Below are 27,424 nucleotides of genomic sequence, written 5' to 3'. Positions count from 1 at the left end.
ACGTCTGCATAGAAACCAATCAGCTTCTAACCTCAGCTTGTTCAAATATGCTTTGGAAATAAAATATGGAAACTGATTGGTTTCTAAGCAGACGTGAGCCTGAGTTTTCACTCTCCAGCTTTAGTAAATAAACCCCAATATGTCATTGAGTGCTTACTGGCAGCATTTCAACCTTTCCTTGCTCCATGACCAGCAGTCTCCCCAATCTAGCAATCTTTCCTACAACAGGGTTCCAGCCACCTCCTCTTCATTTTGCTCATGCATATAATGGCCTCATCCAGTTTTAGAGGGAAATTCATACTTCGAGGGACAGCTGGAGGCCACCATGAATACAGTTTACTGATAGAAATGAATGGGGCCATTGTGCACATGTGCAGTTTAAGTTGACCTTTAGAACATCCCCTGCTCTAGGGGAGCATGGTTCTGTTGGCCATGTTCCCCTCTTGGGAAGGCATTCTCCAGAATGAGAAATCACAGAAAGAAATGGTGCACCGCTGGTGTTGATTAAACTAGCAGCTTTACAGCATTTAGAGAGAGTGCACCTATGTCATCATAATTAGAACAATTAGTGAGAAAGAACCTTTATTAGTGTTCACATTGAACTGTTTCTGCTTCAAGTAAAAGTTAAACTTTTTTCATATATCCAGTCTTGTGGATTATTTATTTCCAAGCACCATGAAAGATCTCGTGTACAAGGATTGAAAGGTACTAGGAGAGAGAGAGCTGTAAAAGTGATATCTTTGAGTATTATAATTGAGCGGTGTAGAGACTTTTCTGTTTGGATGTAAGAGATAATAGTGCAGAATTAAATTGGAAGCTAATGAAAGCCCTGTCCATTACAGTCATTCTGTAAAATGTGAGTGAATTTGGACTTCTCTGAGTTCTCCGAGTCCTTGACAGTCTCACAGTGAAAATAAATTCACCAAAATCACTTCACCAATTCCTAATGCATAGACCTAGTGAACAAATATTTGCTAATCCAGTCATTGTTTCAACCTTTCAAATGTTTATGAATACTTTTAAGCTCATGTGAGTCACGCAAACATTAAAGTGGGGACGGGTTGAGAAGAGATGTTTTTAATTCTGTCTATGGCTTCATAAGAGAGGAGTTCTTTCAGTAATGATGTCCGCAAAGATATGAGGTGAGAAGGGGTATGTCCAATAAAAACACTTGAAAGAAATGGAAATCATGTTTTCTCCTTCCCAAGGACACAGACAGCAAAACAACTGACAACAGTTCTAAGTCCTCACAACTTTATTCAAAACTGAAAAAAATGATAGCTCATACAGCTAGACTGTAACTATACAATACAGTATATACTATTGTGCATTCTAACAAGCAATTTCCTTTCTATGAATAGGCCTAAGCACGGGCGGACTGACAATTCATGGGGCCCCCGGGCAGTAGGGGATCATGGGGCCCTTGTGTCCTTGCCCAAACTCAAAAAAGCCTATGAAAAAGGTACCAGGGGCATCTCATGGGGCCCCCTACTGACCCTGGGCCCTCGGGCAGTGCCTGAGTTTCCAAATGGTCAGTCCGCCCCTGGGCCTAAGTTGCAGGATGCACAATTTTTTCAGTTACCTTTGTCTCTATTATATTTATTAACCACTTGCTAACCGCACACTACAGTTTTACTGCTATAGTAAGGGCCGGCTGCACAGAATCACGTATGTATACGTGATTCTGCTCTTCAGGGTAGGGGAGGGCCTGCGCGCACGCTGGCCAACCCGGCAGGGCTGTCACTGGCTCCCTTACACGTCAATCACTAGGTCCTGGTCAATGGTTTGTGGCCGGGACGAGCTGATCAGTGGAGCAAATGACAGAAGAGGGATCTACAGTATGTATGTAAACAACACAAAGCTCTCTCCTGACAGCAGGGATGTGCCGGTTTTTGCCTCCCTGCAAAGCATGGAATAAACACTGCCACATCCCTTAATAAAACAACACACAGTGCACAACAATAAGACTCCATGTACACTGGAACATTTTTCTACTGGCATCACAAAAACTAACCATGGCAAAAAGGCATGTAAACACAGTACCACATTTAGCCATGTTTAGCCACGTTTAGCACTTGGGTGTACTTGTTACTGAAATCAATAAACACCCAAGCGCTAAACGCGATTAGGGCTTCGGCGTGTTTACATGCGTTGTTGCCACGTTTTGCATTTTTCTTCTCCTGAACTCAATTCTTCTGCATTCAGGAGAGGGACGTTTAACTGCCCCTAAACTCTACTGCTGTTAAACTCTGATAAAATTATTTTATTAGATTTTGTTGGAACCAACAAAATGTTTCCAAAAATGGTCTCTCTATCTTATACCAAGATGGAGACAGCCCAAGAGAACCACCACAGCTAAAGCTCCCACTTGCAGATGAGAGACCATTTGTGGAAGCATTTTGTTGGTTCCACACTTTGATTCCTCATACAGGGGAAGCTCATCAGTGATCGAGTCCAGATGTCTGGGTTGATCTAAATGCTTGATAGACGGGTGTTATCAATTCCCTATTGACCTCCATTAGAGAATGTTATCATTCCTTCACTCAGTTGGACCACTGAGGGATCTGTTTGCATAGACGATGCCTGGAATTAACCATAAAGGATCCTTTGAATTTCTGTTTCTATGAATGGCGATAATACTGTTCATGGCATCTCACCTTTCTCCCTGAAGAAGATTCAAATTATAAATTCAGTGAATTGAAACGTGTTGGGGGGTTTTCTCTTTGGTGATATATAGCCTAATCATCGTCATCCACATCAAAATTATCTTTTGTGTCTATGTTTTTTTCATTGATGTACTATGTTCAATACATTTGTATTTTATATATATATATATATATATATATATATATGATCTTTTTTTCTTTTGTAGTTTTGGTGCTTAAAAAGTCAGTTTTTCTTCTCTGTATGTTTTTATAGCTCTTTTATTAGATTGAGTTCAGGGGCTTTGGCAAAAAAAAATGCCGAAAGCTCCTGACAGCGGAGTTCCAGGTGTTTAATTATTTTTTTTCTAAAGGCACCCACGTGAGATTGGCAGCTTAGGCAATGCAAGTTGAGATCACCTGTACTTGTAATCCTTTGCTTTCCTTATAAAAAATAAAATTACTTACTGCACCCTCATATTGTGAACGATGCCATCTTAAGTGTGGACACCTGAAGACCGGTCAGACATTCTTCTGGGAAATTGCTCATGCAGCTGGCTACCCAGCATGCACTTCCCGTTTACTAAATATATTTACTAAAATATTTGCATTTCTAATTGTTCTGTGTACTGTGGGAGACCAGATATTGTGATTGCAGGGCCCTGGGTTTAGTAACACTTTTAACATTTGTTTCTATTATATTTATTAAAGTGACTTTTGGCTGCCTGTTTTACAATGTTAGGGGCCACAGTATGTGTACAAAATGACCAGTAGAATGGTGATAGTAGCTAGCTCTGCATGCTGTGCTGTATGAGTAATAGGAACATGGGCTAGTATCTGCTGCTAATGGCCCAGGCTAATTTATGGAAGGAAGAGGGGGTTAGATTGAATCTCTTACCAAAATATGGGAATATCGTTTACAAAGTTTTAGTGGTGTGTTGTAAACTTTCCTTTCTGTTGGTAGACTGAATGTCTAATATGAAGCATTGTCTACCCAACTTGTCAATGAGACGTTTGACTTTGGGAACAAGTTGTCATTATGTATATAAAGTATGAAAGTATCAAAAAATTAGCATGCTTGCATTTTTAATCAGAAGCCATCCCTGATATCTTCACATACATACCTCCTTGACTTGTTTTGAATATGCAACCTCCAAGGCTACTCTTCATATCTTTTTAGCAATAATAGTGAATCACTGTCCCAGAACACGTGTGTACATATGGGTGTCCTTATATGAATAGGTTCATTCTAGGCTAATGACCTATTAGTTCAGCAAGGATAAGGGTGATAGCCACATTAGCATGCACCTTAAAAACATGTCAGCAATGAGACCTCCTATATCAGTATCCTGGCATATTCTTAACGCTAATAAGGACATGATATAAAACAAACAGACAATGAAAATGTAATAATACAATTTATTTTAAATTGTAATAAATAAATTACAAAAATAAATGTAAAAAAGTACTTCAAAACATTAAAATAACTTAGTATAAATAACATAACCTTAAAAGTTCAAATTTCATAACAATATGAGTTCTACTCTCCTTTGGCATGTATAAAATATTCAGAGTCCCAGCTCTGCTAACTTAGAAATATAATGTGGGTACCTTCAACACAGACATTTAAAATCCTGGCTTAAATGTGTTGGGATATACCCATAAAGGCTGTTATTTTTGCATCATATAGGCTTTAGGTTCAGTGCAAATTCCATAAATATTTTATATCTCAAATAATATAAATAAATAATTGTTAACATTTCAACCCATTTTAGTTTACATAAATACAGTATTAAGGCATGTTTTGACAAGGACAGGTATAACACACAGAACACACAGTTTATTGGTTACAAGGGCAAGTAAGTAGTTCCAGCTATATAATGGCATTGGACCATTATAAATGGGTATGGTATACAAGCCCTGGAAACAACCAGTTATCATTTCTTTCAACACAACTTTGGAATATGCCCTTATTGACATCAAACGTGAATAACAAGCAACAAGAAAAAAAACGATGATGCTTTTAATGGCATATCACTCAAAAGATATGTTTTGCTACATTCAATCAGTTGTAAAAAAATAATTTTGATAGGTATTGCTATATGATTTGATTCTATATAAAAGCCCTATGTGAGTTCAAGTAATAGTTAAATCACTTATACATTTAGACTGCATTCATCCTACCTCATCTGATGTATAAAAAGGAATAGACAAGTACATCATACAGTGTCATGTTGGGCAACTTGAAATCCTGAGCAGCAATAACAATTCAAGTAGTGTAGCAGCATAAAGTGTCAAAATCACCCTATGACTGAAGTTTCCCATACATCCCAACATCAACATTTACAGCTTGTGTCATTAAACATATATATGACTGGGCTATAGTTAACACCAAGATGAAAACTGTTTAGGTGCACAGTAACCAAGACATAGAAATGTCTTTTCTCAACAGTCTAATTTCATGAAACCATTGTAAGCTCATACTTCATTGACTGATATGGTTGAAAACACATCTGTGTGCTCAAATGCTTGTGTTATAAGGACTTCTTTTAACAACATGCAAAAAAATGCATGTACAAGCAACCAATCAGAAACCAGCTTACAGCAGTTTAGTGAAACCATGCTAATAAATAATGATGCTTTTCAATTTTTACTAGCTCATTGTATGCCATTAATAAAGCCCATTGACGTCAGAATGTATCCACCATCTCTTATTTCCTGCCAGAAGGTATTATAGTTGGGCTACCACAAATTATCTATTTAGACAAGCAGGAAAAACAGGAAAGGGGTAACACATCAAAATATTTGCCCAGCAGTTCAAGTTTGCAGCAATATCAATACATAATATTAAAAACAAATAAAAGTAAAAACTGTTAACCACCTAGGCAGAATATTTAAAATAATAGATAATGCTTTAGGAACAGAGTTTCTGTACATCGGTAACAAGCTTCATTTGATGGCCTAATTTCTTGGGAATCTTCAGCAGTGTTTTATTACAGCTCTGAGGAGTGTTCTTTCAGTAGTAAAGTTGGGTTAACATCATCCAGTGCAGAGTTAGAACTTGTGTTCATTCTTGTTTCAGCAGTCTTGCTTTTAAATATATTAAACGCAGTAAAGGGACATTCTTTAACATTGTTGCAGATGAGTTTTTGTAAAGAGGCACTATTTACAATATCAAAGCCCACTCTTCCACCAAATGTACTTGGTTTCCAGTATTCAGGAGCGCAAATTGGGTTACCCATAAGGCCTTTCAATGAAAATGGAGCACCAATTTCAACCATGGTCTCTCCAAAAATGGCCCCAGGACGGGGTTGTTCCACCAAAAGACCAGTGTAGAATTCTACAGCATCAACGTCTCCATAGAGTTCTTCAAGTTCTGCAGCCAGTTCTTTTTCTCCTATAAAACATAAAACAAAAAACTTTTAAAAAAAAATCATATAAATATTAATAAATTGGACTTAAATTCCAGAGTAAGGCTTTGATAAAACCTGACTCCTGCCAAGATTATTTTTTCAGTTTGTGCAAGAGTTAGAGCTTCAGTTGTATTTGTATTGCTGTCTATGTCCCCATTTTGGAAAAGGTTCCCCTTTCTATCTGAGAGGTGTCAGCAGAACAAACACCTTTTTTTGCCATATCCAAAACTGGTTTTCACTGGAGCTGAACGTAAGCCCTTGTCCACAGTAAATAGAACTACTCAGAGTATTATATTTTGCCCTAAAGCAGCTTTCTGTCCATAGTCTTGTTAATCTGGTTTTTCACCAAAACTACAGTTAGAATAGACCATATATTCACAAAAGATGCAACATAATCTTTGTCATTGTTCCTTATAAATCGCACAGCATTTGTCTTACTGAAAGGATGTACTCTACACAAACATGATGTGAAAGGGACACTAATCCCAAGGTGCCTCCCATGACGTAGTCACTGATAATAATCCCAAACATGATTTGAGAGGTTACCATATATAAGGCATGTAACAACATATCTGTGTTCCCTAGTCCAGTTTATTGCTTTATCTAACAGCCATTGAAGGCTGTGGGGTATTCAAGAGAGGTTGTCACCATGACGTCAGGCACTTATCTCAATATTACTTTCACCTCCAGTATACTGACTTTTCATCTCCAAATCTCTCTCTGTATGCTAAAGTATCTGTAGCTTGTGGATCAGAAGTATTTTCAATTGATCTTCAGGTTTCGAATCAAGCTAACAAACCACTGCTAAAGTATTATCTTCTAAAACAGTTGCCTCACATTCACATTCTTATAGCACCAAGGATTTTGGAATAAATCTTTAAGCATGTGGGAATGAAACTGATGGAAAATGTATATTTGCAAGTCAGGGTGTTGCAATATTTTGTGCATTACAGCATCATTTTCCCTTTTACTTGGGCTTATATGGTTTTACATTTGTAACTGTGTAGTTATCTATGGGTTTGTATGGTCTTGGGATAAGTTATTGCTCATTCATTGTTTTCAAGGAAATTTAGATCTGAATGTATTCCTTGAAATGACGGCAAAGTATGAGCCAGTTTTACATACAGAAGAATAGCAGAGACAAATGATTGGTAAACACAATGTTAATTTGTACAGAAGCTGTACTTTGTAATCTCTTATGTGCGTCTATTTATTGTTTTCCCTACATGCTGTCACTTGTTAACAATTATGTTTGATAAGAACTTGCACTCCTTGTAACTTTTCAAAATAACACAAATTCAACTACACATTTAACCCTATTTACTGAATTTCTTTAGCAGCAATAACTGAAGAACATGTCATACCTGTCAGCTCTTCAAACGATTTAAAAGGCTTTAGAGTAAACCGCTTTCTGTATTCATTGAGTGACTGGTATTTCATCTCTCGGCTTTGCTGTATGGAAGCCATGGCTACTCTGGAAATTGCTGCAGGGAAGTTTCTGCCTCCAGCCACCTATAAGCAGGGAAAAAAAAAGTAAGGTCAGGGATCAAATTAAAGCCAAGACTTAAGCAAGGCAGATTTTCAATATTTGTAAGTAATACTTCTGAATAAAAGTGTTATCTAGCACTAATCAGACTTTTATTTCTATATAATAAAATATATGTGCTCTATTATGTTTGAGATTATGCCATTTAATTCTATTTCAGTATCCTTAAACTAACCCTAAACCAATGATACCAAAGTTGGATGGAAAGTCAACTGGACAATTTTGACGTTTTCATCTATTTTATTACTATTTGCTTTCTACATATCTACATATCAGAGATAACCAGGAGATATGATTATAGCTAATGCTTCTATCGGTGTGTGTGTGTGTATTTCTTAGGAATTCCATTGTCACAGAATTTCCTAAGAGGCAACCTGGAATGTCTGCTGGTTTGATGCTTTAATGGTTCTAAAAGCCAGCAGGTGGAGGTGGGTCTTCGAGTCATGTGACCGCTGTGATTAGCTGTCACAGCGGTCACATTATCAGAAAACTCCCAACTGCAAGTATGCATGGGGATCTTACCGATCACCACTAGCTACCATGCTGGGAGCTTGTAGGAAGCACGCTCTCAGCACAGTAAGTAATTTTAACAGGGCTGCATATATTTAAGGCCCACAAGCCAAGCGGCCGCATGTATGAATGCGGCTGGTGTCAAGAGGTTAAATGTTCAGATCATAATGTAGCAGTAGACTTGACAGTATTTTCATCAAAACTTGTCCCATAACCCTCAAGCTACTAACAAGAACTGAAAAAATCTTACCCTTCCTGCCTGTTGTTTGGTAAATGATTCAACCATGTGGGATATTCCATGTTCCAACATCACACTATTGTTATACAGGAACTGTTGATAGCTGTACTCTTGGCCATTTATCTGGAAAGCATCTGGCAAAAGAGGGTGCCAATGATAAAGTGTGTTGAACTCAGCAGCAATTCGATTCTGGTACTGGAATCTCTGGTTGAACAACAACTCTGGGTCAAATTTAAGTTTAAAATGATAACCACTCAGGTGCTGCACATAATCTTCAATGACAATTTTGATGGTTTCACCTAGAAAAAAAATAATTGTGTTACTAGGAGTAGATATAGAGAGGCAGGTATTAAGACTTCAGAACACAGGTTCAAAAGTGAGAAAATGATTTGCCTTTAAAGAATAAGCTGACCATATTTCAAGAACAAGTTGAAAACTGCCTATGTAGCATCAATGTCTCCCAGCTGTGTTGCTTACTGCACATCTGTATGGCCCATTTGTAGCAAGTGAAGCTTAATTAGCTCACACAATTATCTGGATATTACAATACAAAAAAATATACAGTATAGTCCAATTTAAACTTAAAAAATGACAATATAATTGCTACTGCTATTGTTATTAGTACAACTAACCACTAAATATAAAAATATATTTTATTGTAGAATATCTCCCTGATTAAAGTTACACTGTAAATTTAGTGTTTCTTTACCAAAAAGCCTTAAAACATTTTATATTCAGTTGGTATGAAAGTCCAACCTCTACGGTGAACATTAAGACATAGACTAAGAAGAGACAACCCTTCCAAAAGTTCCATTTCAGTCTTGGGGTCTAGGTAACTTGCTAATTTCTTGGATTTCTTGGCCCAGGAGTTGTGTACCTGCCAATATTTGGGGCATTTCCAATTCTCTAAAATATACAATAAAAAACCCAACATAGAAAGTGGGAAGCCCTCAACGCTTTGTGCTTTTTTTTAGATGTAAGAACTCATGAGATCTTGCTACTATAGTCCCATTAAGAAAAACAAGCAGCTTGTTTAAATATCCAGTATCAAGCTGATATCTCCATTGTGGTACCAAATTAAGAAGTTAAATATGCGTCCCTTGTTCCTATTTTTTTCTGAAAAAAAAATTATTTCTGTATCAAAGTGTACTCACCAATCAAAATAAGTTTTGCAGTCTGATATATACGTTCATCATCCCACTCAGGGTGCTCCTGCATCAGTATATCACAGACTCTGTTGTGTTCCCTTAGCCATATGGTAGCATACATCATCAACCCTGGTACAAGGCCAAAAACCTCCTGTCCAACTGCAAAACGAAGATGTTCTGGCACATGTGGAGGGTAAAGCATTTCAACTTCTGTGTCATTCATTGTTGGAGGGTACATCTCGCCATCAATAATCTATTGAAATAAAAAAAAATGTATATTAATTCATTATGTCTGTCAGATAATACCTTGTTAGTGCCCTACATAATTATATCTCCAAGTAATGAAGAACCATATATACCTGGAATTTTAATTTTCCATTCTTTTTTAGACGTAATTTGTGCTGTCTGTCCAAAGATTCCCCATAGACGTGGTTTAAATCAACCTATTTAAATAATACAAAGCACATATTAAGATCCATACATATCTGGAGAGATTCAAGTAAATTAAACATTATTTTATAAATGTAATACAATGGAGCAGGTATTTGATCTTACCCCATGCCCAAGTGCTTTAGTGAAGGCAGCTCCTCTTTTGACATCAGTCTTAAAGAATTGGTGTGTAAAGTGTTGGGCAAAGAATGCAAACATCACATTAGTTCCTTGTGGGTCAGGAATGAACTTTCTTCTAACTAACAATTTTTCTACAACCTGTTTGACACTTGGCAGTTCTTTCTTTCCTATAATGAAAGGAGTAGAAATGTGTTACAGATAAATAATAAGCATTACCAACAGTTTTTTTTATTTGAATAACTAAACAGTTACTGTCTATCTAATGGGAACCTCAAAATCCTTCATTATTGTGTATTCATCAACTTTAGCAGAAAGTTATAGCTTTGGACCATGCCTACAGCAACAATGAGCATACAGAACTGTAAACTTTCAAATGTCACATGGAAACTATTCATCATGAAAGTCTATCTAAAGCCAACATTTTCTTATTTTGGATGAAAAAGAGTGGCTTTTTCTGTGTGTCCCATTGGGGGGGATTTCCCATTACTTCTTGTCATATAGACACCACAGGAAGTGAGGATATATCTCTCCAAAATTAGGTCCAATCCTCTTTGAAAGTTTTCACTGGCACAAGTATACCCACTGGAAGATTTCTCCACTATTCCGCTTCCGATTGCTGGAAATTTTGGCTTTTTTCTCACTTATAGTCTTAGTGACAATAGTTACTAGGACGACCAGAGAGGGTACATTTCCCTGTCAGGAACACAGACAGCAATACAAACCTAATAGGCATTCTAATCCTTGCCTACTTTATCCAAAACAACTAAAAACAAAGTTTTGGCTTCAGATATACTTTAGCTTTCATGCATGCTGTGTGCCTACAGTTACCTTCTTATCTACTGCAAATATCAAACTGTGGTTTGCTATTGTCTGCTTATACCTCCATTACATGCTGTATTCCAGATGTACATGCTGTGGCTCACTAGTAGGCTTTCTTTAGTTTTCTGGACAAACAAAATTTCATACTAAGTATACTGAACCGATATTCTATAAATGTTTTACCTTTCACACCCATTGGGGTTGGGCAATCTTCTTCCACTGGTGGCAGTGCTCGAGTGTAGTATGAAACATTGGAATATGCTTCCCAGTTTTTGTAGGCATAATGGCTGTTGTATGTAGGAGGACTGTCGATCAGATGAGAGCGTGCTATATAGGAAAATAAGGAGGAATTTTATAAAGAATTCCAAATATATAGTACAAGTAAATTTAAATCCATATGTATAATTATCATGCTCATCGTGATTTCTGTTTTGAAATTTGGTCGTGAGGTCTATAAAAGCTGAAAGCCAACTCCAAGTTTTGGGTTACTGCTGGTTTCTTATATACCTCACAAATTTCTGTTGCAACCTTTTTTAGGTAGTTTTTATGCCCAACTAAAGCACAAGACCAAAATTAAGTGTATACGACTAATGAATATATATAACTTAAAATGATTTGATAACCAACATGATTTTACATTTTACTGTTTGCTAAAGTCATTTGAAAACATCATCCTATAAACACCACTGCAGACCATAATTGAGTCTTTTAGTGGCCCAAGCTATTCCCTTTACCAGAAAATTACATATCATTTTAAACAAGGCTACCAATTATTATACTCCTTTGGCATGCTATCATTTATTACAGTACATAGCCTGGCACAATTTCCTCTGCCTATCACTCTATAAATTCCTTCTAGATGTCACAATATATAAGGCAGACTGGAATTTCCCATGAAATGTTTCTCATAATATGGAATGTAACATTGATAAGAACACCTACATAAGGTACTTACATGTTAACACATAACGCATGATTGCATCTCGTAGAAAGGAGATGTTATTGATTATATTCCAAACGCCTTTAAAGTGAGTTAAGATGTAGTGCACAGTATTGGGTGAAGGCTTTAAGGTAACTCTCAGCCACGTTGAAAATTCAGCTGTTGAAAGCAGAAAGAAGACCCTTTAGCATCTGATTAAGCAATGACATTAATGTCATATAAAGGAGGATATTTTGAAACACTTACGTGTGGTACAGTTTTCTCCATAGTATCCTGTCCTTGTGCAATCACACTCATAGTGGTCAAAGCCAACAGTCATGCATACCCCCCGGTTCTGACATGGGTTAGAGCAGCATGGACTTGCTAGAAAAGAACACCAATGTATTAGTTTATACACTGGGCTAGAAAAGAACACCAATTGTTTAACTTTTTTTTATAGACTAAACTGGTCAAAAAAAAATAATTATATATATATATATATATAGAATATAATATTAATATTTTTATTAACTTTATTCCAAACTGAACTGGTAAAAAAAATATGAAATAGCTATAATAGGATGAATAAATATAGTCAAACTAAAATTCTTAAAATGTAATAATAATAATCAATAACAAATATATATATTTAAACAGAACGGTAAAAAAATCATATATATATATAGCATAATATACATAGATAGATTCAGACTGAACTGTAAAAAAATATTTTATGCATATATATATGCAAACTAAACTGGATAACTTAATAGCAATACAAATCACAAAAAAAACTTGTTTTTGCTATTAATCCTAAAGGTAATGAAAAGGCTAAAGAAAGCTTTAGGTTTCTATAAAGTGGTAGATTTGGGGAAGATTCAGCTTTCCATACCTGCAATAGTGGAAGCCAGCAGGGAGCAGCAGAAGATTCCGAGAAGAGTCATTGTAGCAGAAGGTGAAGAGTGCATTGCTCCGTCCCCAGGAATGATGAATCAATAGTCTGTGCTGGAGGTAGTAGCAGACGTCTAGTGCTGGATCCCGGCTCCTCCTGAACTCTGCACGTGTGTAGTGAAGCTGAGTGCCCTTGTCTCGCCTTATATTCTTACAATAAAGCGCTGCTGACGCAATCCAGAGTCCACTCCCAAAGTGAGGCAGCCCAGAATGTGGAAAGGAATCTCCTCTCCATCACGTCCTCATTGGTCGCTAGAGGGCGCTACGCACAGGCAGACTCCTTGCATGTCTTGTAATACAACAATCAAACATCTGTAGCTTCCTTAGTTGTAATTGCAAAATGCACCGAGCCCTTTGTAGCTGCTTATTGTAAGCTGATCATATGCAGCCTCATATTTGTTCATTTATTACAGGTACTTATATAGTGCTGTCAATTTACACAGCGCTTTATATATATATATTCACATCAGTCCCTATCCCTCAAGGGGTGTACAATCTAAAGTGCCTAACTCACATTCATTCCTACACATACTAGGGACAATTTAGCATGTCTTTGGAGTGTGGGAGGAAACTGAAGTACCTGGAGGAAACCCACCCAGGCACAGGGAAACATGCACACTCCAGCCAGATTGGTTGAAATTCGAACCAATGACCCTAATACTGCCAGGTGGAAGTGCTAACCACTTAGCCACTGTGCTGTGTTCATGCTGCAAGCTTGTCTTCTGTTTATCCTGACCATGGAAAGATTGTCATGGGAGATGGATTTTTCATTTGCCCTTATATTACAACCAGTTTTTTGTTTTTTTTTCCAAAAAATTATTTATTAGAGGAAAAAAGGGCATATCAAGGCATATACAACTACGGATCGCAGTCCAAGCATAGACACAGTAGACAGTCTCCCGTATCGCAGATGGGTCATAGTTGTAGACTACAGTGCAATCAGATTAGGACAATACAATAGGACAAGTGCATATTACATATCTGCAGATATAAAGAGTATACTAGACGAGGTAATATACATAATAATGGATACTGACCCATGTAATAGTGAGCTCTTATGTTGAGGGAGTATAAAGTGTTGGGTAAGGGTAGCCTTGAAAGGCGTGTATGTCCTGTGTTGTGCATCTGGATTAAGAATATGTGAGTTACATTGAAGTAGTTGTGCCTCTAAGAGAATAAATGCTATATTCTGTTGGGGCTAAGTGAATGATGAGAGTGTATACAAAAAGAAGAATAAAGATAAGTCTGAAAAAATAGGACAGAGAAAGGAGTGTGGAGTGGTGTAGTGTGGGGGGGAGCGAAGAGAGAACCCCCCCCCCCAAAAAAAACAAACCCCAAATGGGGAAGGGGGAAGAGGTAAGGGGAGAATAGATAATTGTGGATAAATAGATCATATCCTTATGTAGGAGCCGAGCCAGGAAAGTCTTCATTTATTTTTATTTATTACACATAATAAATACTAATAAATATTTTGAAAGATTAATAACTGTAATATGGCACTACAATAACAAATATAATCATTGTCTGTATTGAATTCCTGTCACTTAGTCGCTATTATAAGTTACTGATAAAATTAAAGAAAAGAACATAGAAGAAAAGCGACTCTTCATTCACATGAAGCTACAAAAAAGTAATGTTCCCCTCTCTACTATAATTCATATAGATAAATATAGAGTAGCATATATTTAGAATACTTGTGCTGTATATAAATATATTATATATAACAACATAATATTTATATATTAATGTAATACATACACTCATATAGAAAAATTGCCAAAAGTATTGGGACACCTGCCCTAACACGCACATGAAATTTAAAGGCATCCCAGTCTTAGTCCGTAGGGTTCAATATTGAGTTGGCCCACCCTTTACAGCTATGACAGCTTCAACTCTTCTGGGAAGGCTGTCCACAAGGTTTAGGAGTGTGTCTATGGGAATGTTAGACTATTCCTCTAGAAGTGCATTTGTGAGGTCAGGCACAGATGTCGGATGAGAAGACCTGGCTCACAGTTTCCACTCTAATTCATCCCAAAGGTGTTCTATCGGGTTGAGGTCAGGACTCTGTGCAGGCCAGTCAAGTTCCTCCACCCCAAACTTGCTCATCCGTGTCTTTATGGACCTTGCTTTGTGCACTGGTGTCATCCCCAAACTGTTCCCACAAAGTTGGGACTATGAAATTGTCCAAAATGTCTTGGTATGCTGACTCCTTAAACATTCCGTTCACTGGAACTAAGGGGCCAAGCCCAACCCCTGAAAAACAACTGCACATCATAATCCTCCCTCCACCAAACTTTACACTTGGCACAGTGCAGTCAGGCAAATACCGTTCTCCTGGCAAATGCCAAACCATCCATCAGATTGTCAGACAGAGAAGAGTGATTTGTCACTCCAGAGAACACATCTCCACTGCTCTAGAGTCTAGTGGTGGTGTGTCTTACACCACGGCATCCAAGATCTTTAGCTATTGACTCTGCAGACAGTTGGCGACTTCTGTGCACTGAGCGCTTCAGCATGTGCTGACCCCGCTATACCATTTTACGTGGTCTACCACTTCGTGGCTGCATTGCTGTTGTTATCAGTTGATTCCACTTTATTATAATACCACTAACAGTTGACCATGGAATATTTAGTAGCAAGGACATTTCACGGATGGACTTATTGCACAGGTATCAACCTATCACGGTACCACGCTTAAATTTACTGAGCTCCTGAGAGCGAAACATTATTTCACAAATGTTTGTAGAAGCAGTCTGCATGCCTAGGTGCTTGATTTTATACACCTGTGACCATGGAGATGATTGGAACACCTGAATCCAATGATTTGGAGGGGTGTCCCATTACGTTTGGCAATATAGTGTGTGTGTGTATATATATAGATATATATATTACTGTCATATTCAGATAGAATACTATAATACTGATATATAAAAATAATACGTATTTATAAATATAATAATTATATATACTACTTACATATTAGATAGATAGATAGATAGATAGATAGATAGATAGATAGATAGGATAGACAGATAAATATCACATACAGAAAAAACAGAGATCAGTATTCTAGCACATCTATATTCCTGCCAATGTGTAGCAACATAATAACCCTATAATAATCACTGTCAATAAGCACAATTTTTAGTTATAATGTATAACTTTCTACTTTGTGACATTATTATACGTGTAACTGAATTTCCTACACAATTTGAATTGGTCACAAGAGAGGCAATGGAGTTGATTTATTAAAGGCAAACAGACTGTTCACTTTGCAAATGAATTATCACTGCGTAATGGAATGTTCCTTTAGCTTAGTGAATGTGGAAAAATCCATCTCGTAAAGAATACCCAATCATGTGCAAGGAAAAATTTAAAAAAAAGTATTTTAGCTTGCACGTGATTTAATGATATAAGCCAGCAGAGCTTCATTAAAGGAAAATTCCCTTGTAAAGTGAACAGCCAATTTGCCTTTAGGAATTCACCCCCAAGGCGTATGTATTACAATTAGTAGCTCCACACAGCAATTATGTTTTTCCATTATTATGATTCCATAACATTTTTCATTTGAAGTAGCCTTGCAAGTTAGTTTTATGGAATTATGCAAAACCTATTTGGAATCCATCCGCTGTGGTAGCTAAGCAGCCTTATACAGAGGCTTCTGTTTCCTTGTGATGTGTTCAGGTGGTGTGAGAAGACATATGAGTATTGGCTTTACGTGCTGACGGTTGTGGAAGGAAGTCCTGGCCATATATGGCTGATTGCACAACCTCTGTGTTCACACATGAGAAAGTCAGTCAGTCATTCTCAGCAGAGTGCTGAAAGAGAAATGGTCTTCACATGTTTCTGAATGCAGAGATTTTTTTAACAATCAATTCCAGTTAAACAGCATATTTTTCTTTGTGGAACTTGCTTTCCCAGTCATATAGAGGTACTTAAAACGTATAATGAGCTTATCGGGGCAAAATATGGGCTTAGGGCAGTTTGTTCTAAGGTTACAGACACTAATGGCAGGAAGTTTCCCATAAAATGAAGCTAGAGCTGATTGTAGCCATACTAGTGCTCTTGTAGAATAAAAAAATAAAGAAACCGTTTGTGCAGCTATTATACACCTCTCCCTGTAACACAGAACCAGCTGCAACAAATGTGATTCACACACCCAAAACTAAAAATCAAACAATACATAGTGCAGCGCTCCAATTCTCTCTATACATGCTATTATCACTACAGTCCCAAATTACAATCCTTACTTATATAAATAAACAGAATAATCCTCACCTTTGGCACACTATATAAAAAAAACACTATATACACTGCAAAAAAAAAATTAAATTAACATTTTGAAAACACATCAGATCTCAATGGGGGAAAATTTCATGATGGATATATATACTGATATGGACTGGGAAATGTGTAAGGAATGCAAAGATGCCCCATCGTTTCATGGAAATAAAAATTAACCTACAGAGGATTGAATTCAAAGACACCCCGAAAATCAAAGTGAAAACATGATGCAGCAGGCTAGTCCATTTTGCTGCAATTTCATTGCAGCAACGCAAAATGGCACTCAGTAGTTAGTATGGCCCCCACGTGCTTGTATGCATGCCTGACAACATCGAGGTATGTTCCTAGTGAACAAAACAAACAAGAGAAACCAGGGAAAGAGATCCACTGGCATAGGGGCTCCAATGAGAACAACCGCGGTTGAATGAAAAGCCAATTTTATTACAAAAATATTAAAAATATTGAACAAAAATAGAATGAAAATGCCTGACACCCTCACCACACACAGACAATAAAAACTGGAAAACATAGAAGAAAGTAGGCCACGCTCCAAGATCCCGGCACCCCTGGCATGCACCTGGAGAATGAAGAGACAAAGTTGATGGACCTGGATAGAGGTGGTAAAAAGTGACAGATGGGAAAGATAATTCAATAATATAGTAATTAGCACAATGATGTATCATCCTGGTATCAACATTAGTTAGCATCTAAAAGACAATATAGGTGAATTAAACCATATATGATGGCATGGAAAGTCCTCCATCATCACAGATGCTATATTAATTATCTGGAGAGGCAAGGAGTAAAATGCTTCAATATATTGCAATGATCAGGCAGTAAATGATCAGACTACATTTGCATAGTAGTCATTGAAATGATGAAGGTCAAAGTTCAGCATAGAGACCACTAATGTGCTAGAATTATAGCAAATGATAAGTCCTAGTGAGACGACAGATGGTGTCCTGGGGTATTTCCTCTCAGATTTGGACCAGGGCATCACTGAGCTCCTGGAAAGTCTGAGGTGCAACCTGGCGGCATTGGATGGACCGAAACATGATATCCCAGAGGTGTTCTATTGGATTTAGGTCAGGTGAGCGTGGGGGCCATTCAGTGGTATCAATTCCTTCATCTTCCAGGATCTACCTGCATACTGCTGCCACACGAGGCCGGGCATTGTCGTGCACCAGGAGGAACCCAAGACCCACTGCACCAACATAAGGTCTGACAATGGGTCCAAAGATATCATCGTACGTCGCTCTGGCTGTACTAACACGGGTGCACAGAGAATTTAAAAAAAAAAAATGTATGTTTTTTTTTTAACTACTTGCTAAACACTTACCCGCATTTTGCGGGCGAGCAGCAGCTCTTGGCAAAGCAATGTAATCTTGCGTCGCTTCCTGTTTTGGGGTGTGAATGTGCCTACACCCCCGCTGCCCCCCAGGTCAGTCAGCAATAACCTCAACCAAACGTTTCCTGTAGTTGCAGATCAGACCTGCACAACGATCTGGAGTAATTTTGGACCACTCCTCTTCACAAAACTGTTTCAGTGGCAACATCTAATGTTTGTGTAGTATTATGTTCAGCAGACTGTGTTCTTCTATTGTTGTGACTTAGATGACGTTCAGAGGACATTTTATGCCCAATTCATGCAAAACCCCACGTAATCCCAAGGGGTTCACATACTTTTTCTTGCAACTGTATATATCCAAAATGGACCATCAATGTACTGGTATGTTGCTGGATTTGAGTGGTTATACAGGGATGATGCCTGCAGCTACAGTTTTTTTCTGGTATAGTTTTTTTCAGCTGGCGGTCAGCTTTCATGTAAAAGCAATCCTAGCAGCCAATTAGCTGCTGAATTGTTTTTACAAGCAGCAGGAAGGGACATCCCCCCCCCTCCTGCTGCCTTCTACAGTTTTCATGGACTCTCCCGTTCCACAGAGGAATCCGAAAATGCAGCTGGCAGTTCCGCTGGCTGACCATAGAGCTGATCAGAGACCAGAATGGCTCCAATCATCTCTACAGTCTAAGAAATCTGAAGCTACGAGCATTTCATCACTTCAGTTTCGCAGGATATAAACAGCACCATTTGTAAATTGGGAAAGCGTCTGATCACACCAATGTTGGTGAGATCAGATGATGTAAGGACAGAGAAGATATCTAGAGTCTAATAGACCCCAGATTTCTCAAAAAAGAATACCTGTCAATGCCTATTGCAGTCAGAGGGGATATTTACATTCCCTGTGATAGCAATCAAAGTGATTGAAAAAAAAAAAGGGACAGTGTAAAAAAAATTTTAAAAATCAAAATAACTAGGAAAAAGAACACCCTCACCCCTCAGCGCACCTGCGTGCACAAGCGTTGACCCCGTGTCAGGGATCCCCTCGATCCCTGCCGCGATGGTCCCGGCGCAGGCGCACTGCTCCGCCCTGTACACGGGCACTAGGTCCGGGCCGGCCGCGGCGTTCGAGTTCGCGCATGCGCAGTAGAAGCCGCGGCCGCCCGCTGGGCACCAATGGCAGCGCAGGGCGGGATATTTAAAGGTCCCTGAGCTGTCATTTCGTTGCCTTCTGGTCTTACCTGCTTCCTGTGATTCTGTACCTGTGCCTTGTAAGTTTATTGACCCGGATTGTTCTTGACCTGCTGATTTCTCCTGCCCAGACCTTTGCTTGCCTGACCTCTCTCCCTGGATGCCCCTCATTAGATCTGACCTCCTGTTGCTGACCTGGCGTGTGACCCGACGATTCTCTGCCTGCTCCCTTGTACCTTACAGTCCTCTACGTTACCAACTCGGCCTGTCTGACTTCGCACCTGCTCAGCCATCCATCCATCCATCCCATCGGGGTCACCCGACCTCCTCACATCTGGCTCTCCCTGGTTGGAGCCCCTGGCGAACACCCCTACCACTGACAGGTGTGCTCAGTAGTGGCGACCTGGTCTCGGGGTACTACAAGTCCATCCCCACCATCAGGGGCCCTGGTGAACAAGTACCCTGGGGCTTAGACTCCGCGGTCTGGGCACGCCTGACCAGTGGAGTGCTAGTGGTGCCGCTCGGCGGTCCCTCACAGTACCAGAAGGCCATGACTGAGCCTCGAGGAGGACCCTCCCCGTTGGACGAGGTTTGCAGGCACCTGGCTACCCTGACGCAAGCAGTAAACACATTACAGGACAGATGTTTGCAGATCGAGAATCGGTTTCAGGCCTGCACCATATCTGCTCCTGTTTCACAGGCCCCGGCTCCTGCACCGCCGGTCGCAACAGCCCACGGGCCGGCTCCTGGGCCTTCCACATCACTCCCTATGGCGGAACCCCGAGTACCCTTTCCCGAGCGCTTCCATGGGGATCGCACACGCTTTCGGTCATTCCGTGACTCCTGTCTGCTCTACTTTGAACTGCAACCACGGATCTTTTTGACAGAATCGGTGAAAGTGGGGTTTGTTATCTCCCTGTTGCAGGGTGAACCCCAAGACTGGGCCCACCGACTAAGGGGAAATAATGATCCTCATCTGGTTACGGTTGACAACTTCTTTAACGCTATGGCCATCTTATACGATGACCCACAACGGGCGGCCTCGGCCGAGGCCACATTATACGCACTCCGACAAGGTCGGCGGGCGGCTGAGGAATACGCCTCTGACTTTAGGCGCTGGATGGGTGACACTCGTTGGAACGAGTTCGCACTTTTGCACCAGTTCCGTATGGGCCTTTCTGAGGCTCTGAAAGACGAGCTCGCCCGGGTGGAGGTGCCCGAGACATTAGAGGACTTGATTGCACTCACCATTAAAATTGACCGTAGGCTACGGGAGCGCAGATTGGAGAGGTCTGGTCAGGGTCGCGGAAATACCTGGGGGTCTTTCCAAGGATCCAGTCAACATACTAGGCCAAACATCCAGAACCTGCCGCCTGAAGATGCTCCCGAACCCATGCAGCTAGGCCTGGCACGGCCTAAACTATCGCCAGAGGAACGCCAGCGCAGACGCTCCCAGAATCGGATCACATGGTACGTTCCTGCCCGCAGAAACTGAGTAAGTTCACCTCATCTTCTTTATCTATTGGCAATATGAATCCGTCCCAATACTTAGTTGTTCCCCTCTCCTTTCAGCTTTCAGAAAGGTGACGGCCATAGTTGATTCGGGGGCATGCAGCTGTTTTGTGGATATCAATTTTGCTCACCAGCAGGGTATCCCCCTCCGCCCAAAGGAGAAGGGGTTTCACATCTTTTTGGCTGATGGCTCCCGGATAAAGTCAGGGGTGGTTAACCAGGAGACCCCTTCCATTGTGACTTCTATTGCCGGTCAGCACTGGGAACTCCTCCGCCTGGATGCTATTGCATCACCCCTTTTCCCAGTCATTCTGGGGCTCCCATGGTTGCGGGCCCATAACCCCCAAATTGACTGGGAAACTGGGGTTGTCTCGTTCCCTTCCCCATACTGTCGGGAACTGTGTCCAACTTCGGGCCCGGAGGTCCCCCAGGTCCTCCTGTGCTCTGAAGGGGATGCCAGCCTAAAACAAGTGATTCCTGCAGCCTATCATAAGTTTCTTGATGTGTTCAGTGAACGGGGAGAAGATGCTCTACCCCCCCACCGCCCATATGACTGTCCTATTGATCTGTTACCCGGTTCTGAAATTCCTTTCAGGCGAATTTTTCCCCTTTCTGAGCTAGAATTGGGGGCCCTGAAGGATTATATTGAGGACAGCCTCCGGAAGGGATTCATCCGTCCCTCCACTTCCCCAGCAGGTGCAGGGATCTTCTTTGTAGAAAAGAAGGACAAGACTTTGAGGCCATGTATTGACTATCGGGAGCTGAATAGGGTCACAATTAAAAATCGTTACCCATTACCACTGGTACCTGAATTATTCCAGAGCTTAAAAGCTGCAGTAGTATTTACCAAGCTGGACTTAAGGGGAGCCTACAACTTGGTTCGCATAAGGGAGGGGGATGAGTGGAAAACGACCTTCCGCACCCGTTTCGGCCATTTCGAATACCTGGTCATGCCTTTCGGTTTGTGCAATGCGCCGGCCACCTTCCAGCACTTTGTAAACGACATCTTTAGGGACTTCCTGGACATCTTTGTCATCGTCTACTTAGACGACATTTTGATTTTCTCATCCTCCCTGGGGGAGCACAGGGTACATGTAACAAAGGTGTTGGGGCGGTTGCGGCAGCACGGGTTGTACGCTAAAGCAGAGAAATGTTGCTTTGAACAGGCTAGTGTTACATTTCTGGGTCTGATTATCTCCACCACGGGGGTCGCAATGGACCCTCAGAAGGTCTCTGCGATCCTTGATTGGCCTGAACCCACGGACAGGAAAAGCGTCCAACGTTTTATTGGGTTCGCAAACTTCTACCGGAAGTTCATCAAGAACTTCTCGGGTCTGGTCTCCCCCATCACTCAGTTAACCAAGCTTGGGACGCGATTCAGATGGACGCCAGAGGCACAGGAAGCTTTTGAAGCACTAAAGAAGTTATTTACCTCGGCACCCATTCTGGGTCATCCCGACACCTCCCTGCCCTACATCTTAGAAGTAGATGCGTCAGAAAACGCGGTTGGCTCCATCCTTTCCCAGCGAAAGGGCGCCAAGGAATTACTTCACCCAGTAGCATTTTTCTCACGGAAACTTACCCCTGCGGAGAGGAACTACGACATTGGGGATCGAGAACTACTGGCTATCAAGACCGCATTAGAAGAATGGAGGTACCTGCTGGAAGGTGCCTCCCATCCCATCCTGATATTCACAGACCACAAGAACCTGGAATATCTGAGGACGGCCAAACGTCTGCGCCCACGACAAGCAAGATGGGCATTGTTTTTCTCGAGGTTCCAGTTCCACATCACATACAGGCCCGGTTCAAAGAACACGAAGCCAGACACGTTGTCGCGCATGTACGAGGACACCAAGGAGATCCCAGTACCCGACACTATTCTTCCTGCAGGAAACTTCTTGGCTCTTCAGACGAACCTTCGCTCCGAGATCCTGAGAGCGTCCACAGCGATGTCTACCTCTGATGGGGCGCCCCTCCGGAACAAGGAGGGACTCCTATGGAGGGAGGACCGGATTGTGGTGCCGGAGGATGCCCGAACCTTAGTCTTGGGACATTGCCATGACCACCCAATGGCAGGACATTTTGGCCCGGTCAAGACCCTGGAACTTCTCCGACGTTCCTTCTGGTGGCCGGACATGGCCAAGGATTGTAAAAGTTACGTGGGCTCCTGTGCCATCTGCCAGCGGAACAAGCCTTCAAGAAATAAGGCGTGGGGCCTGCTACGTCCATTACCCATCCCTGAACGGCCCTGGCAGAAAATCTCTATGGACTTTATAGTCGAGCTTCCACCTTCACTGGACCACACAGCAATTCTCGTGGTCGTGGACCGCTTATCCAAGATGGCCCATTTCATTCCTTTACGGAAGACTCCATCAGCAGCCGAGACGGCGCAAGTTTTTATTCGAGAGGTCGTTAGACTGCATGGGGTTCCCGAAGACATCGTCTCGGACCGAGGGGTGCAGTTTACCTCGAGATTTTGGAGGGCATTGTGCAAAGCCCTGGATATCAAGCTATCCCTTTCCTCGGCATTTCACCCTCAGACTAATGGTCAGACCGAAAGGACCAATCAGACCCTAGAGCAATACCTGCGATGCTACACATCATTCTCTCAGGACGACTGGGTGCCACTTCTCCCTTTGGCGGAATTCGCGTACAACAACGCTTGCCATTCAGCAACTGGGCAGTCCCCGTTCTTCTCCAACTATGGGTTTCATCCTGTCTTCCTCCCGGATTTAGTCCCGGAATGCCCAATTCCAGCGACACAGGATGCACTAGCCTTCTTCACTTCAAACAATAAAAAACTACAGGAAGCCATCCGTCAAGCCCAAGAAGACTACAAGAGGGCTTTTAATAGGAAGCGAAGAGGGGATCTGGTGTTGCAGCCCGGAGAGAAGGTTTGGCTGGCTACGTCGAACTTGAAGATGCTCTTACCGTCAAAAAAGTTGGGACCTAAATTTATAGGCCCTTTTTGCATCAAATGGATGGTCAATGAAGTGGCCTATGAACTTGTTCTCCCTGAGACACTCAAGATCCACCCTGTCTTCCACGTGTCCCTGTTGAAGCCGGTAGTCCCTGATGCCTTCCCGGAACGGGAATCCAGGCCCCCGGAGGCCGTAACGGTTGAAGAGGAAGAAGAATTTGAGGTGGAGGCAATCCTGAAGTGCCGACGAAGGGGGGGCCAGACCCAATTTCTCATCAAGTGGAAGGGCTACGGCCCTGAGGACAATTCGTGGGAACCAGCCCATAATGTCCATGCACCTAGACTTGTCCGGAGGTTTCTTTGTGATCACCCGTGGTGGAGAGATCGGGTGGGCATCCGGAGGTTGCCCGTGGGGGGGGGGCAATGTCAGGGATCCCCTCGATCCCTGCCGTGATGGTCCCGGCGCAGGCGCACTGCTCCGCCCTGTACACGGGCACTAGGTCCGGGCCGGCCGCAGCGTTCGAGTTCGCGCATGCGCAGTAGAAGACGCGGCCGCCCGCTGGGCACCAATGGCAGCGCAGGGCGGGATATTTAAAGGTCCCTGAGCTGTCATTTCATTGCCTTCTGGTCTTACCTGCTTCCTGTGATTCTGTACCTGTGCCTTGTAAGTTTATTGACCCGGATTGTTCTTGACCTGCTGATTTCTCCTGCCCAGACCCTTGCTTGCCTGACCTCTCTCCCTGGATGCCCCTCATTAGATCTGACCTCCTGTTGCTGACCTGGCGTGTGACCCGACGATTCTCTGCCTGCTCCCTTGTACCTTACCGTCCTCTACGTTACCAACTCGGCCTGTCTGACTTCGCACTTGCTCAGCCATCCATCCCTTCGGGGTCACCCGACCTCCTCACATCTGGCTCTCCCTGGTTGGAGCCCCTGGCGAACACCCCTACCACTGACAGGTGTGCTCAGTAGTGGCGACCTGGTCTCGGGGTACTACAAGTCCATCCCCACCATCAGGGGCCCTGGTGAACAAGTACCCTGGGGCTTAGACTCTGCGCTCTGGGCACGCCTGACCAGTGGAGTGCTAGTGGTGCCGCTTGGCGGTCCCTCACACCCCGTGTCGGTATGTAACAGCAGTTGCACCATGCATGTGAGGCATCGCTGCGAATGTCAGATTGAGGGAAGTAATTCTAGCACCAGACCTCCTGTATAAATATAAATTGGTGACCTGTAACGGCTTTTAAAGTGTCACTTGTTGATAATAAAAATGTATGTACTTTGTTGCCATTGCACTGACGTGCAAAGTTTTGCATTTGAAAAATTGCTGCGCAAATACTGTGTGACGTAAAAAATATTCTCCAGGGCCTCTGCTTTAAAAAAATATACCATATGTTCCGGCGTATAAGACGACTGGGCGTATAAGACGACCCCCTACTTTTCCTGTTAAAATATAGGGTTTGGGCTATACAAGTGTCAGCATGCCGTATACCGGCGTTTAAGATGACCCCCGACTTTTGAGAAGATTTTCATGGGTTAAAAAGCCGTCTTATACGCCGGAAAATACGGTATAAGGTTTGGGGGTTCAAATTAGTTTTCTAGCAAAAAAACCCCACAAATATTTCATGTGAACAAAAAGTGTCAAAAAAGGCTTGGTCTTTAAGAGTGGGTGGTATGTGGCATAAGCTTCTAATGTTGGCCCTGAAATGCCAGGATAGTAGAAGCACCCCCTCCAAATGACCCCTTTTTGGAAAGTAGACACTCCAACGTATTTGCTAAGAGGCATGGTGAGTATTTTGCAGTTCTCATTTGTTGCCACATGGACACACATTTCGTTTGGGTACAACATTGCACGACTGCGTAAATCCTCTGGAGTGGCTAATTTTTTTGAGCAGTGTGTATTTATATATATATGTAGTGTAGGAGTGAAAGAACACGCACATACGTCCTGACATCGCAGGGAACAGAACCCAGAAGACAGATGCCGGCATCGGCCGGAGGACATTGCCAGGGACACTGCAGGAGGGACATCGCGGAAGTGCAGGACAAGGTAAGTGAAGAAGAGATCCCGGAGCAACGCTGCAAGATAATCCTGAGTGTAGCTCAGTGTTACCGCTTGTGGTGCTGAAACTTTACCCCGAGCTACACTCGGGAATACCTCCAGGGAGTTTAAAAAAGGCCTGGATTCTTTCTTAGGTACACACAATATACCGTAACTGGATACTAACATTTATAGGTAAAGTTGATCCAGGGAATATCTGATTGCCTCTCGGGGGATCAGGAAGGATTTTTTTCCCCTGCAGGAGCAAATTAGATCATGCTTTGCTGGGTTTTTTTGCATTTTTCTGGATCAACTGTGTATATAGGGTTAGAACTTTTTTTTTTATTTTAATGGTTGAACTGGATGGACTTTTGTCTTTTTTCAGCCAGACTAACTATTAGAGATGAGCGAAGTATTCAAAAATTCGATTCGACTGATTCGGCGAATTCGTGGAAAAATTTCGATTCGAGTCGAATATATTCGCTGTGAATTTAACTTAAAAAAGGGTGTTTCTAGGCTTCAGAGAGACTTAATATTAGTGCAGAACACTGTACCTTTAATTTAAATGCCCTTGGAGTCTGCTGGGGAAGAGAAATAATACTGTCAGTCAGTATGACATGCAGATGAGTGCCGTCGATCTTAGAATCACCGCACACTTCATTCATTTGGGCAGTCACGGGGCCAAAACCAGAGTGTGGAGCCACAGTGTGGCGGTGGAGGCAGCAGCAATGGGAGGCCATACAGCACCCTATGACAAAAATGGAAACCACCAGCAGTGTGAGGAGACCTGAAAGTGGCACATGGCAGAGTGTGGCGATAGAGACAGCAGCAATGGGAGGCCGTACAGGGACCCATGACACACTCTGGACCTGGCAGCAGCATGAGGAGGCGGTACAGGGGCCCATGACAGATTACGGGCCTGGCAGCAGCATGAGGAGTCGGTACGGGGGCCCATGGCAGATTACGGGCCTGGCAGCAGCAATGGGAGGCCGTACAGGGACCCATGACACACTCTGGACCTGGCAGCAGCATGGGGAGGCGGTACAGGGGCCCATGACAGATTATGGGCCTGGCAGCAGCATGAGGAGTCGGTACGGGGGCCCATGACACACTCTAGACCTGGCAGCAGCATGAGGAGGCGGTACAGGGGCGCATGACAGATTACGAGCCTGGCAGCAGCAACTTGGACAGGAGGACGTTCAGCTTCTGCACCGTCGGGTGCGTGCTCGCAAACTGTTGTCTCTTGGAAACGGATTCCAAGAAAGACTGCTGACGGAATCCGTGAAGAGGAGTAGCAGGAGAAGGAGCATCTGAACGAGCGGAATATGCCAACAAGCGACAACAGGGGCCCATGACAGATTACGGGCCTGACAGCAGCATG

The 27,424-nt window shown here is 42.1% G+C and overlaps 1 protein-coding gene across 1 annotated transcript; it reads right to left on the bottom strand.

The window, feature by feature from the left end:
* Window positions 1–4,041: 4,041 nt before the first annotated feature.
* On the bottom strand, window positions 4,042–12,900 carry PTGS2 (prostaglandin-endoperoxide synthase 2). Its single transcript, XM_089689414.1, has 10 exons — window positions 12,698–12,900; window positions 12,073–12,189; window positions 11,842–11,985; window positions 11,070–11,213; window positions 10,053–10,234; window positions 9,857–9,940; window positions 9,504–9,750; window positions 8,362–8,648; window positions 7,420–7,567; window positions 4,042–6,039 (listed from the first exon to the last, which is right to left on the bottom strand). Exons 1-10 carry the CDS (start codon window positions 12,771–12,773, stop codon window positions 5,636–5,638), a joined length of 1,833 nt encoding a protein of 610 aa, XP_089545540.1. The 5' UTR covers window positions 12,774–12,900; the 3' UTR covers window positions 4,042–5,635.
* Window positions 12,901–27,424: the final 14,524 nt, after the last annotated feature.

This window comes from Staurois parvus, unplaced genomic scaffold (assembly GCF_062004578.1).
Source record: "Staurois parvus isolate SC_StPar_1 unplaced genomic scaffold, SC_StPar_1.0 ptg000474l, whole genome shotgun sequence".
Lineage (NCBI taxonomy): Eukaryota > Metazoa > Chordata > Amphibia > Anura > Ranidae > Staurois > Staurois parvus.
Note: the sequence above shows the minus strand (reverse complement) of the source record. Positions and strands in the feature narration are given on the sequence as shown.